This window comes from Pistacia vera, unplaced genomic scaffold, assembly GCF_008641045.1.
Source record: "Pistacia vera cultivar Batoury unplaced genomic scaffold, PisVer_v2 Contig58, whole genome shotgun sequence".
Classification (NCBI taxonomy): Eukaryota; Viridiplantae; Streptophyta; class Magnoliopsida; order Sapindales; family Anacardiaceae; genus Pistacia; species Pistacia vera.
In genome coordinates, this window is record NW_022196423.1 from 722238 (window position 1) to 735916 (window position 13679).

The window sequence follows — 13679 nt, forward strand, 5'->3', positions numbered from 1 at the left end:
TCTATTCATCTGTGTATGTCCAAATAAAAGCTCGGATTAAAAGAACATGATCACTTAAAAAAGACAAAGCAATATGAGACATTAATAAAAATAGGCTAGGCTTGCTATGTTTTGAAAGCCTTGTTCGGAGTCGGAAAACTAGTCGTATAAATTGGCTTGCACACCCCCGATAACACAAAAAAAAAATAATAATAATAATAATGGATATCATACAACACATGAAAGGGAACTGCAATGAAAAAGATTAAAGAATAGTGTTTTATGACACTTAATTTTTAATCAAATTCCAGGCTGTCTTGTTATAAATCTATATCATTATTATTTTCTTTATAATTATATCCATTATATTATTTTTTGTAACTAATTTTGTTGTTTTGTTTCTGTTAAAAGAACTTGATTATAAGAAATTAGTTTATATTAATCACAGATCAGGGTTTTATTTTTATTTCTTAATATTCTTTAAGAATTTTCCAACCTCAGCTCTGTTAAATTCAGTAAATTTGACTCCTAGTCCTATCCACATTTTCATTATCCCCAGAACTTATGTAACCCCACTTCAGTATTTTGAATACAATTTTACTTGATCTTCTTACTATATTTTTCAACTTACCTCATTTTACTTCGGGAAACATTCAAGATAAACTGCCTAACTGTGACAGATTTTAATTAGCATAATCAGATAAATAAGTATTATTACATACAAGAGCTATTAACTAGCCAAGTTCTTATGTGAGAAAAGCATGAAAAAGGGATCTACTGACAAAAAGCCAGTGAAATTTCTGTACATTTAGCTTCACAAATACTTTGGTTCTATATCTTAATGATATATAAACTTAATTCTAGGTGAAACCATAAGCTAAAATGTACCTACATATCTTGCTTAGGCTTCCGGCTCAATTCGGAGTATTGACCGCCCATTAGCTGCAAAATTTCCTCCCATAAACTTTCCGATGATGAATCTGATGAGGCCCCGCAAATCAAATCGGAGCTACATGCAGCAACGTACCAGTAATCTGATTCAATCTCCTCTCGCAATTGATCAAGCTGCCATCCAGCATAACCAACGAAGAATTTGAAATCCTGAGGCTTCAGCACCCCTTTCTTCACTAGGCCTGCAGCTTCCTCCAAACTGTTTCGAGCTCCAAAACATAGGCCAGGGATTACCTCTTCAAAACCAGAAAGCTTCGATTGCCCTGTTTTTAACAGAAACATGCTGGCTTCCAGAGGTCCGCCAAAATGCAATGAACAATCAGCAAAAGTGGTAGCTAGTTCATTATTTGTAGGTTTCATGTGCTTGATCCTTTTGTGAAGTGGGCGGTTGATGACTATTCCAAATGGACCCTCTTGTGGATGCCTTGTTCCAGACCTGAGAAGGAGAACAACAGTTCTCTCGAATGTACGAATCCCGTCAAGCTTTTCTGTGGCAACAAGGACACAGCCTGTCTCAGGAACTGGAATAGGGTGGGCCCATTTTAGGCCAAGAGGTTTGGACTCATGGGTTGTCCCACCTTGATTTTGAGTATCAGACTCTGTCTTCTCTACCTGTTCAAGTAATAGAAGTGTAAGTTTTAAATTAAGTAGCATAATTCATTGTTACCACATTTCTCATCATAATATTTGAGAAGTCTTCTCTGTCTTCTCTGCCTGTTCAAGGCATGAAAAAGATTTACCATATCATCCTATAAAGGAATAGAAAGAGAGAATCCCATCAAAATCTTAAAACCACCTTGAACCTAAGCAAACTGGAATGGGTCACTCCAGTATGTTGAAATCGCCAATATCAAACGCATAGATAACCAAGTAGGAAACTAAGTCAGTAGCAAGCTGTCAAACTGAACCAAAAACAGAAATCTTAGCTGACAGGCAAGCATGGTAAGGCATCCAACAAGTGTCAGCTCATGGATATTAGTTTGGATCTCAGAAACAGTTAGGGAGATAATGTGAAACCACTACAGTTTTCAGAAATGAGGCCCCATTCTTGCGCACTTTTATTTATGTTCCCCAAAAGGACTAAAGAATATGAATTTTTTCTTCATTAAATCTCCAAATTAATCTATATTCCTTCATGCAAGTACAGTTTTTTACCAACAAAGATCAGATAGGCTGTAATACCATAGAAAACAAAATCCAAAGGTTGTAACAACTAAAAGTTACTAACACAAAGAGCGTACTGAACTAACCCTATGATTTAAGTAGTTAAACCCTTTGGTCTTAACCTATAAGTTCGTCTTAACCAATAAGTCTTGAGGTTTTAACTTCCCTCCAGGCCTCTCTGTCTACCAAGGTTGTAGTGTCTGATAGTAATCTACAATATAAATGTCAGTGAATATGAAAGAAGGTCAAGCGACACTTGTGTATAAAAAAAATTACAAAAAGTGTAATAAGTTGAATATATAATTAGCATTATCTAGGATGTCAGACCTGTTGACTTATTGAATAGATTAACAGCAAGACAAACAATTAAAGAACAAAAACTCACCTGCTCCCGAGCAAATAGATTTGCTCTGAACTCTCTCCAGTCCAAGTTTATGCGCTGGGACTTCTGGGATGCAGTGTCATTGGATTTGTTGTTGTCCGAAGAATTATTACGTTTCAAATTATCTCCTTCCCGATCACCATTTCCTGAATTCATTATCATGAATATAGTTTATTATGTTAAAGTTACTTAAAATAGCTGATTATCACTAATGAACCAACGACAGGCAAAATCAGAACTAGAAACATTTAGGAGTTAACACCATGTAAACTATTACAGTTGGTATTAATTCTCATGCATAGCCAGAGTATATAACTTCTGTAGTCTTCTAAACAGTGTTCAGGATCCAATGACCATTTTTACACATGCAAGTTCAGTAACTAGGTAATCTACAAAAGTCTCTAGCAGTGCTCATACAAATATACTGAAGGCTTAACCAGATATTATCAATGGCAGCTTATTTTATTCACTTTATCTTTTCTTTCGTCATGCAAGACTGCAGCAAACCATAAATCTTAAATATATAATACTAAATTTCTAAATCCCATACACAGTATCTTTCCTTTAATTCTCACTATTATTCTTTTTGTAACAATAGAAACCTCAAATAAGTCAAAGCAATTGATTGGAACGAGTTAATAGAGTGATGCTAAATAACCCTGACTGATTCTGCTTCCAGGCCCCATTTATAAATTTTTTGTATAATACGGCAACAACATTCTCACAGATCAACAACATTATGCAAACTTATAATGTTTTCAAAGCCCAGAATCCAAATTAAAGCATTATGTTATGTGTATAGTTGACATAAACAGTTCCTTACTCCTGATTCTATAGCAATAACCACCATATTTTCAGAACAAACTATGCTAGATATTAACCATTTCGAATATATATACTTTTTTTTTTTTTTCCTGTTACAACCCATCGGTTCCTGAGATTGGTCTGGAGCTTTAAAAACACTTGAATTGCATACTGATAAAATGCTCGGATTAGATACTGATAAAGCACCACATTTGATGCAGGTAGGAGAGAATAAAGGACTTTCAGTCTTGTGACTCATACATTCATGGATTGAGTGGTTCTGTTGCAAAAATTACAATTGGTTCAGCATTTCATATGATGGACTTAAGATGTGACTAAAAATATATATATATTATATCCATTAGTAAGGGTAATTTTGAAATTAATGTTAATTTTGTCTTACATTGGGGGCTAATTTAGAGAATTAATAGGGTGCAATATAGTCACTTGAGTATATACCTGATCTCATGAAATGTCCATACAACTCTTATGGAATTACTCCTTGAGGCATTTATCGTGATCAATGCTGTGTTTAAATATGCTTACATCCAAAGCAAGCAGTGTGAGATTGAAACAAATTTTTTTGGAAAATCAATTACAGGATTAAATGCTTCCAGAGACTTCAACCAAACTAAATGGAAAAGTTACTTATTGAGACTCTTCTCTCCTACACACAGACTCAGAATTAATTTCTAAAAGAGCAATTCGAAGATTGAATGATTTATTAGCTACTATTCACTCCTAATACAAAAGCCTTGCATGTTCCAACAAAAAGACTTCCTACCTTAAACAATAAGGTCACTGTCTTCCCAACAAGTTTAAGAGTGCTGTGCTGCATTAACAGAAGAAACAAGGTTTCTGTACACCATACCATTTCCATCACCTTCTGCTTTTCAAGCTTTCAGTTTTTGACGGATTCTTTTGACAAATAAAGGAAAACTGCTCTGCGATTAAAATTCTACTTCAAAAAGGAGTTGAAGACGGAGTTTAGGCGAAAATTAAAACAATATGACCAACGGAGTTGAAGATGATTTTGCAATAGACTGCACAAAATTCCTTTTAAAACAAGATCGCATTTTGACTTTGTACATACAGATGTCACACAATCTCTCATATAAACAACCAAAAATTCCTATCCATATTCGGCCCATCTATAGCAGCACTCATCAACTAAAGGTTGCAATCTCTCATTATTGCTAATGGCTATATTTTTAAGGAGCTTTCATGTAAAGCATAGCATCATGTCAGACATGCATTGCTTCGAAAGCAACTACTTTTCAACTAGGAATAACAATAAATACCAAATGCACAACATTCACATATGGAAAATCTAAAACAACAAAAATCGTAACAAGTTAAATCACTAATACAGTAAATCAATAAACATTTAAATAATTTCACTGTCTGACAACATCCCAGGTGCTAATTTTAAGAATTTCACAAAAAGCATCTACAATTATGGCAACTATAAACACCCATTAAGTTCAAGTCCTCCAAGTGCTACAATCTGTTACTAAAGGAAAAATCTACCATACTCGATAGCATGAATACGGATACGTTTTGCCAATTCAACAAAGATAAACTGCTATAGAGAAAACTACTTCACCATTATTCAAACAATATTAACTCCGCAGTCAAAATAAACACTTTACAATAATTCGATCATTTTATTCAATCATGTCAACTCTGCAAGTATGATACTGTATCAGGATCAAAAAGTGACCTCCTTTTAGATACTTTGCTCTACTATATTCTATTCCCCCAATCTCTCACAAACCAAATAACCCCCAAGACTCAAAATTTACAAAATCAATCACTATCAAAATCACATCATCAAAACCATACAAACACAAAATTAACCTAAAATTTGGCATTCAAGTCAAAATTGGAAACTAACTCAGAATTTAAAATCAAAATTACCAGATGGGTTGTCGTGATTCTTCTTAGACATAGCTGTGACAAGCAAAGAATGATGGTAAATATTAGAAGAAGAAACGACTCTGCTTTTCAAAAGCCTGATCTCAAAAACACCAACTTTTCCGAAATTTCCCGAGCTGGGCTTCAAGTTTCTCATCCTCCAAACAGGGCTTAAGCTGGTGTTCTTCACATGAACAGTCCACAGATCCATTTTCCACCAAGAAAAAATATCCTTTTTTTTTTTTTTCCACTGTGTTGGAGTCTATTTTTGTTTTTTAATTTTCTTGGAAAATATGAGAAACGAATCCGTTAGAAACGATGAAAATGAGAGAGAGGGTGATAAAGCGGATATATTAAACAAATGGAAATATCATCTGGACCCCGATGTTTAGATTAATATCATTGATACCCCTTTTTTTTTTTTTTTTTTTTTGAAAAAAAGAAAAAAAACTAGTAGCTTGCTTGTAACATTCATTGTTAGTTTTAGGTTCGAGTATGGGTTGTATGTTTGTCATACTACCCAAATCAAACTAATCAACTTTGTTGCCTACTCAAAAAATCTTTCTATCTAATCATGTAAAACGCATGGGTTGTGCTTGTTACAATATTACTGAGATTAATTAACTAGTGACGTTGCCTAGAAACATTCATCGATCGAGTCAATAAAAAGAGTATCCATAGAAATGAGAAGTTCACGTAATTAGTATAAAACAAGGTACAAGCACTTGTCAATTACTCAAAATACTAACCTATTAAATGATATCATTTACCCCTTATAAGTTTAAATTCTTGAAACACTATTCACCCATAAAAGTACTCTCAACTTTAACTTTTAAACGTAAATTTCACAACTCTCAACAATTATAAAGATATATAGAATAAAATATATTTTAAAAATTTAACAAAGAGTAATATTATAGGTGTGAAGTTGGGCTTTGGCTATAATACATATATGTAAAAGTACATATTATAAGTTTTATGTTCTTAGTTTACAAATTTTAGGTTCTGAGTTTACAATTTCGCATACTATTGTAAAACCCCTGAAATTGCATCATAAATTTCTCTTATCATAACAATTTGAAAGTATATGATAAATTACTATATTAATTACCACATCGGTGAATCATTTATATTTTCAACATCAGATAAGATATACATCATTTTAATTAAAACATGAGTATAACTATTAATGTCCCCTTTTATGCATAAATCTCATCCATAATTCTACTTATTAACTTATTTTGACAATTAATTTAAGAAAATTAATGATAATGAATGAAACTCTCAAACTCATAAAATGATAAAATCACAAAAATTCAAAATAAAGCTAATGGGTCTAGAGAAAATTTGCCGTAATTATGAACAAATAAAAAAAACATGAAAGTAATGGCTTTGCCATTGGGAGAGAATATGCTTTTGTTTTAACCGAATTATTATTGGCCTGTGGCTACGTAGGCAGCGCACGTTAGCATTGTGTAGTCTGTTTGTAACAATTGTGCGCGGTAGGGTAAAACTGAACGTGCGCGTGGGTGGACTGAGTCGCTTGACTTTTTATGGGAGCGTTGTTGGGCACTTAAACAAAATTCTGGAAGACGCCACGTGTCAATCAGATCATAAGGGATTGGGTTGGACCCACTTTAGTTTATTGTTGGCTATTTTTTATTTTCAAATATATATTTTTTTTTAACTAAAATACAAACAACTTCATTAAATGTCAAGATCTTTGTACGTATGATGGTTTCAATAATCTTATGAAATTTCTTTATTTTTTAAAAAAAAAATTTGACTAAGATACAAACAACTTTCTTTATTATCAAGATCTTAGGTTTGAATAATCTTAATGAAATTTCATTAAAAGGATTATAATATTAGTTGAAAACTACTTTGTCACAAGATAATCGTCATTACATATTAAGTAATCCTTAAATTATATACAAAAAAATTGGTCATGGTATTTTTAATTTTAATTTTAGATTTGTTTATCCCTACGTTTTTAGGGTAATATTGTGTATGTTTAATTCAAGTAATTTGATTAGAATTTGCTACCTTAAGCAAAATACAATTTCACATAAGGATACTTGGCTCAGACACTGAGCCGTATATTTTCCTGTTGTCATGAAGTACGTCATTACATGTATCAAATATAATGTTTTTAGTGTCAAATCCTTTAGTTTCAAGTTATAAATTATAAGTTTCATGTATATTGTTTAAAGTTGAAAGTAATTATTCATAGGTATCAAATTTATGTTAAGGGTTTCAATTGGAATGTTGTAAGTTTTAAACTAAATGTTCCTGATATCAAGTCCTCTAGGCTTAAAGTCAAATGTTAATAGTTTCAAGTTTTATGTTACAGATGTTATTATAGGTTTTAAGTCCACGTTAAAGGTTCCAATTGTAATGTTTATGTTCTTGCTATCAAGTCCCTCAGGTTTCTAGTTAAATGTTAGTAGTTTCAACTTTCAAGTTTTACATTATAGATTTCGTGTAGTTGTTGTACGTTTCAATTATGATTTATAGATTTAAGTCCACCTTCCAGGTTGGTTTCTAGTTAAATGTTAGAAGTTTCAAGTTTTACATTATAGATTTCATGTAGTTGTTGCACGATTCAATTATGACTTGTAGATTTAAGTCCACCTTACTGGTTTCAAGTAAAAAGTGTTTTGTTACAAATCTAATGTTCTTAGTTTCAACTCCTCTCAATTTTAAGTTAATTTAACGCTAATAGTTGTAAATTTTATGTTATAGCAACTTGCACCTTAACTAATCCTCCAGAGTCTTGAAGTTAATGACCAGGTAAATCTCTAATGGTCTGGTCATTCCTACTAGGAACTAAAGAGAATCAAACTCAGCACTCTTGAGTAATACATCCAATAGTCTCTATTTGACCACCCGATTAGGGGTGTTTAGAAAAATCCAAAAACTGAACTAAATTGGAAACTGAATTGGTTTTTCAATTATCCGAGGAGACCAGTTTGGTTTCGTTTCAAGGAAATGCATAAACTATATTTCCGGTTCGGTTACCGGTTTACAAAATTTTTAAAATGGGTTAACCGAAACCGGTTTTATAAATCGATTCTCAACCCTAAATCCTCTAATCTATTTCTCTTTTTTTCAATCTTCACTACTCTTCACCCTTTACGCCGCACATAGATATGGCAATGGGCCGGGCTGGGACCGGGTGCTCCTTGGCCTAGGCCCAGGCCCAACCCCATGACCCTTGCTTGGCTCTAGCTTGTTGTGGGGATGTCAGGTAATGCCCAAGCCCGGCCTGACGAGCTTTTTGTAACTCCCAATCTCGGCTCATGTTAATTTCTATAATTTATTTTCTTATGAGCAATTTTTAATATATTTTTCTTTGTTATTCATATTAACTTTATTAATAGTATATCTTACTTTAATCACCATATTTTTTGTGTATATAGATTAATATGGTGGACAAAGGATCTCAAGTTTGACTAAAATTTGAGTGGTATAATAAATTCATTTCAAAATCATAATCAAATAAAATAGAATTTTAATTTTAATTTTTTTAAATGATAAAAACTCGAGCCGGGCCTGGTAATGGCTGTCCCGGGCTCGACCTGTACCCGAGGGTTGGCCCTAAACCCAAGCCCATGCCCATCCCCACAAACACGGGCCGGGTCGGGTACCCAACAATCCGGGTACAATTGTCATCTCTAGCCGCACACATTTCTTCTCTTTTTTTTTTTTTTTTTTTTTTTTTCCTTCTTTAGCTTCGTCCTCAATTCCTAGCATCTCTTCCCATGAAGGCTATATATTTTTGTCTCTCCGTTTTCTCTTACCCGTCCTGTAGCGTATCAGAGAAATTGAAAACTATAATCCAACGCCTGAAGAACTTTAGCCACAGCAGGACTCAGTGAGATCGAAAAGGTCTCAGTCAAGCAGGTCCGCTATGTTTTTTTTTTCTATAGTTGATAATGTTTTGTTCACGGTTACTTCATCTGGTAAAGAAAGGAAAGGACAACAAAAGAATTTGAGGCCTTGCGTAAAAATGCTGGATTTTCCAACTTTCAAGTCGTTTGTTCTTTTCAAGGGCTTCAAGGTGTCACAGAATTTTATAAATAAGAGTGCAGTCAGTATGATCGAATAGTATTTTCTTTCTTTCAAAATAAAATTAAATTCTTGCAAAACTTCTTTGTTTTAGTCTCTAGAAGAGACCTTAGGTTTTGCTCTTTTTTCTTCTTTTTGTGGAGCTGCTTTGTGAGAAAAATATATATAGGGTTGCCACTAACAACTTATATATCTCGAAGCTAATTAATTATTCATTTCTTTCTTTTTTTGTCCTTTATGAACAAAAATGAATTTATGTATCAGCACCTTCCTTCTTGAAAGAACACTCGGCCATTCATTTCTATTGCTTCGATCTTTTGATATAGAGTAGGTTTTTCCACATGGAAATTAATTTCAAGTATCAAGAGGTGATGGTAATTATAAAAGAATTAAGATTAATGCAAAGCAAAACCAAGCACATGATTCAATATTGGCAAAACTGGTTCAAAACCGGTTAACTGGTTTTTACTAATTAATTAATTGGTTTTTCGGTTAACCGAAAAACCTGTTTCCCCCAAACCCAGTTCTGTTTCGGTTCAAGAATTTTCCCAAATTAGAAATCCGATTCAGTTCAAAAATAGGGGAAACTGGTTCGGTTAACTGGTTATTAACACCCCTACACCCGGCCGCGTTGGGTTGGTTATAGCTTTCAAATATTATGTTTTATGTTTTTTATGTTACAAGTTATATATGTTGAAGGTCTCAACTCAAGCCCAATGTTTTTAGTACCATACTTCATTGGTTTCAAGTTTAATATAATTGGTTTTAGGTTTCATTTGATTCAAAATTTCAAGTCTATTTTCTAAATGCACTCACATCTTTTTTACACCAATTTTCATAAATTTCAAACTAATATTTATCAGCTCTCACTCATAGGCTTCTTGTGAAAAATAATTTGTACTATTATTGACATTATATAATAACTAATTTATAAAATCAATATTATGTCTATTTTATTATTGAAATATACCATAATAAATATTTTAACTAAATAATTTCTGAAAATATTGTGTATTACAACTTCTTAAAGGCATCATAAAATTAATTATATATGATATATGTAGAATTTGTTAATTAGTTTGTATTACAAATAATTATATTACTAATAAATGATATGATATACCTTTCCTCTTGTGGTCGGATAACAAACTTTTTAGTCATTGGGATTAGCTATACCCAGGAGGTCTTGTATTCAAGTCACATGAGAGGTACCTACCACATTTGTGCAATTTCCTTGGTCCATTGGGTTTATAGAGTGTTTTATGACTTTGAGGATTAGGCAAACTCCAATTTAGGCTTGAATACCTCAATTACCTAAAAATAAATAAATGATATGACATTAGTAATTACAAAATACGACCAATAGATTCAATATGAGGGTTTTTAATAATAATATCATTGATCAGTATTGTTAATATTAATATAAATATATTTAACATGTTGTTACTACCACTATTCTGAAACCTGGCTCGACTTACCCGGTTTAACCTGTTCGACCATAACCTGGGGCCTTCTCTGGGCCAGGTTACCATTTTTCACTATTTTAAAATCCCTAACCTGATCGTTGACCACTTCTAGCCATTTTCCGGTGCCCCTTCCCACTGAGCCCCCACCCTCGCCTGACTGCCGCCCACCCCTTGGTGTCAATGATATCCAGAATCTGGGTGAAAATCACGACAGTATATGCGAGTCACAGCTAGCGAACGAGGGGCTACCAAGTGTCAGGGTTAAAGGGATTTTGTAGAGTGGAGGCCGATGGTTCAGGAGGTGGTGTCGAATTGAATTTTGGACTCCAGAACCAGCTAGAATTTGGCTAGAAAAATCAACCGAATTGCGATGGTATACGCAAGTCACGGGGGCTATTAAGTGTCGGGGTTATAGGAGTTTTGTAAAATGGAGGCTGGTGCTTCAGGTGGTGGTGTCAGATTAAATTTTGGCTGCTGGAATCAACCGGAATTTGGCTTAGAAAAGTGAAACCCTCACTGTGCAGTCAGATCATAGGGGTGTGTTTGCTGGAATTCAAACCTATAGGGACTAATGTGTATTTACCAAGGGTATATTTGCTAAATTTCAAACTTGCTAGATCACCGATAGACCTCCTATTTGACCGATTGGACTAATCAACCTAGGACCCGACCCCTTGGCCAGGTGACACCTCAGGTCGGGTTTTAGAACACTGGTTACTACTCCTAATAACGGTTAATATTAGTCGTCACAATCATGATATGTTAAAAATATTGATCTAATAATTTTAAATTTTCTAAAGTTATATTGTATTTATATTTGTAGAAATAGTCAAATAGATATGGTTTGTCTAGAAAAAAAAAAGATTTATGATTCTTAAATACATATATTTATTTATTTCTGCATCTATAATATTTAATATGGTATTTCAAGTCATGTTACCATCTTCTCACCATCACTAAACCTTCAATATTATTTTATAGGTGATAAAGAGATATTTTCAAACCCAAAACCGGTTGGTTTTTATTTTATTCTACAAGTAAACTTGACACAGAAGAAGACTTATAAGTATTTAATTAGTAAATAATCCTATAATTATTTATTATTTATTTAACACAAGTTGGTTTTAACTGGGTTTACAAGAAAACATCGTCTAGAAGCCTCAAATTTTCCAAACGGTATGTTTTTAGAGTACAATTGCAAGTCTCGTAGCAAAGGAGATTTTGAGTATATTTATTTAGGTTTGTCTATTGACTAAAAAAGCTTATTTAAAACTATAAACACTCTGAACAACTCTTCTGACTTCTGAGTTAAAAATTGTGAATGGAAGAATAACTATCAGATACATAACCAAATCCTGAAGGAAAAAAATTATAACGCATAACTTAATTGTCTGATTCTGATGGCTGGCTTGAATTGAAATTGTCGTTGGACATATTGATCTTATTTTTGTTTTTGCATGTTTTACGCACCCCTGGAAGCAATAATATCCGAATTGGATATTGGTTTTCGTTCCATTTACTTCTTTGGTTTCATTTTTTTTTGGATGATCGATCAATTCAGCCAAATCCGATGAACTTGCTTTATTTGATTTCAAGAATCAAATAACTGAACATCTTGTTCACGTCATCAGCTCCTGGAGTGCTTCTATCCATTTCTGCATTTACTGCTGGTGTCACAAGCAGTCCAACTAATCGGAGAGTCACAATATTCAACTAATTGGACTGGCAAAAATTTGTTGGTTCCATCCTGAAAAGGAAAGAATGCACTATCAAACCTTTTCTACTTAAATGAATTTGTGGTGAGCAAAACCTTACACAAATATGCTTGATAGCACACTTTGAATTCACAAGGGACACAAACAATTTACGTAAAAAAACCTCTTCAATGTGAAAAGATTAAACAATCACGGGATCTAACGATCCTCTTCAATGTGAGAACAGAAGAAGTTCGATTAGAAAGCGTGAAGCTTGATGTGAGAACAGAAGAAGTTCGATCAGAAAGTGCAAAACTTGATCTAAGAACAGAAGAAGTTCGATCAGAAAGCGCGAAGCTTGATATGAGAACAGAAGAAGTTCGATCAGAAAGTGCGAAGCTTGCACTAAAACATTATGCATTTCTAGCCATAGTGTTTATTGTAGCTAAAAGTATGAATTTACGTAGCTAAATGGTTTAGCTACAAATGCAATGTTTTGTAGCTTATCGTAGCTAGAAGTGGCGTAGCTAAAATTTAGCCATTTAACTTTTTGCTTACGTAGCTAATAGTTTATATTTTTTGCTATAGATGAGATTAATATGTAACTAAAACTTAAATGTTTTTGCCATAACAATAATAAGCTTGTAGCAAAAACTTTGCCTTTATAGCCACGGAGAATAGTCTGTATAGCAATGTTTGCATTTTAGCTACAAAAATATAAATTTATAACTAAATCTTGAAAATTTCTGCTATAAAAATAATATCCATAGCCAATATATTAACCTTTTGGCTACATGACAACTAAAATCATAACTAAATAAGAATATCATTTGCCACATATATAGTGAATTCATAGTTAAATATTAATTTTTTTGCTACAGACATATGAAAGTCATATCTGTATATGAAAAGATATTGCTATGGACATAGTGTGTTAATAGCTAAATATTGAAATTACTTGCTATGAATACTTTTGATTTGTAGTTAAATATTATAATTATTTGCTATGGACATATTGAAGTCATATCTATATGTGAAATTCAGTTGCTATGGACATAGTTTATTAATAGCTAAATATTGAAATAACTTGCTATAAATACTTTTAATTTGTAGCTAAATATTATAATTATTTGCTATGGAACAAATAATTTATATAAAAAAATTATAATTTATTGCTTCAATTAAAATTAATTGTACAAATATTGCTATAATTAACAAATTTAATAATAATTACAAATTTATAGCAATTCT

General features: G+C 32.8%; 1 protein-coding gene across 1 annotated transcript; it reads right to left on the bottom strand.

Annotated features, from left to right (window-relative positions):
• Window positions 1–640: 640 nt before the first annotated feature.
• On the bottom strand, window positions 641–5502 carry LOC116109457 (UPF0301 protein Cpar_0662). The gene is made up of 3 exons (XM_031395668.1): window positions 5201–5502; window positions 2480–2622; window positions 641–1542 (listed from the first exon to the last, which is right to left on the bottom strand). The coding sequence occupies exons 1-3, from the start codon at window positions 5406–5408 to the stop codon at window positions 868–870; spliced, it is 1026 nt and encodes a 341-aa protein (XP_031251528.1). The 5' UTR covers window positions 5409–5502; the 3' UTR covers window positions 641–867.
• Window positions 5503–13679: the final 8177 nt, after the last annotated feature.

What these genes read in the sequence shown, in the direction of transcription:
- LOC116109457 (XM_031395668.1), bottom strand. Translation starts at nt 5,408, where the DNA reads ATGGATCTGTGGACTGTTCATGTGAAGAACACCAGCTTAAGCCCTGTT. An exon ending in GAATCACGACAACCCATCTG is followed by an intron (nt 2,623 to 5,200) that starts GTAATTTTGATT and finishes TAATGAATTCAG; the next exon opens with GAAATGGTGATCGGGAAGGA. An exon ending in ATCTATTTGCTCGGGAGCAG is followed by an intron (nt 1,543 to 2,479) that starts GTGAGTTTTTGT and finishes TTACTTGAACAG; the next exon opens with GTAGAGAAGACAGAGTCTGA.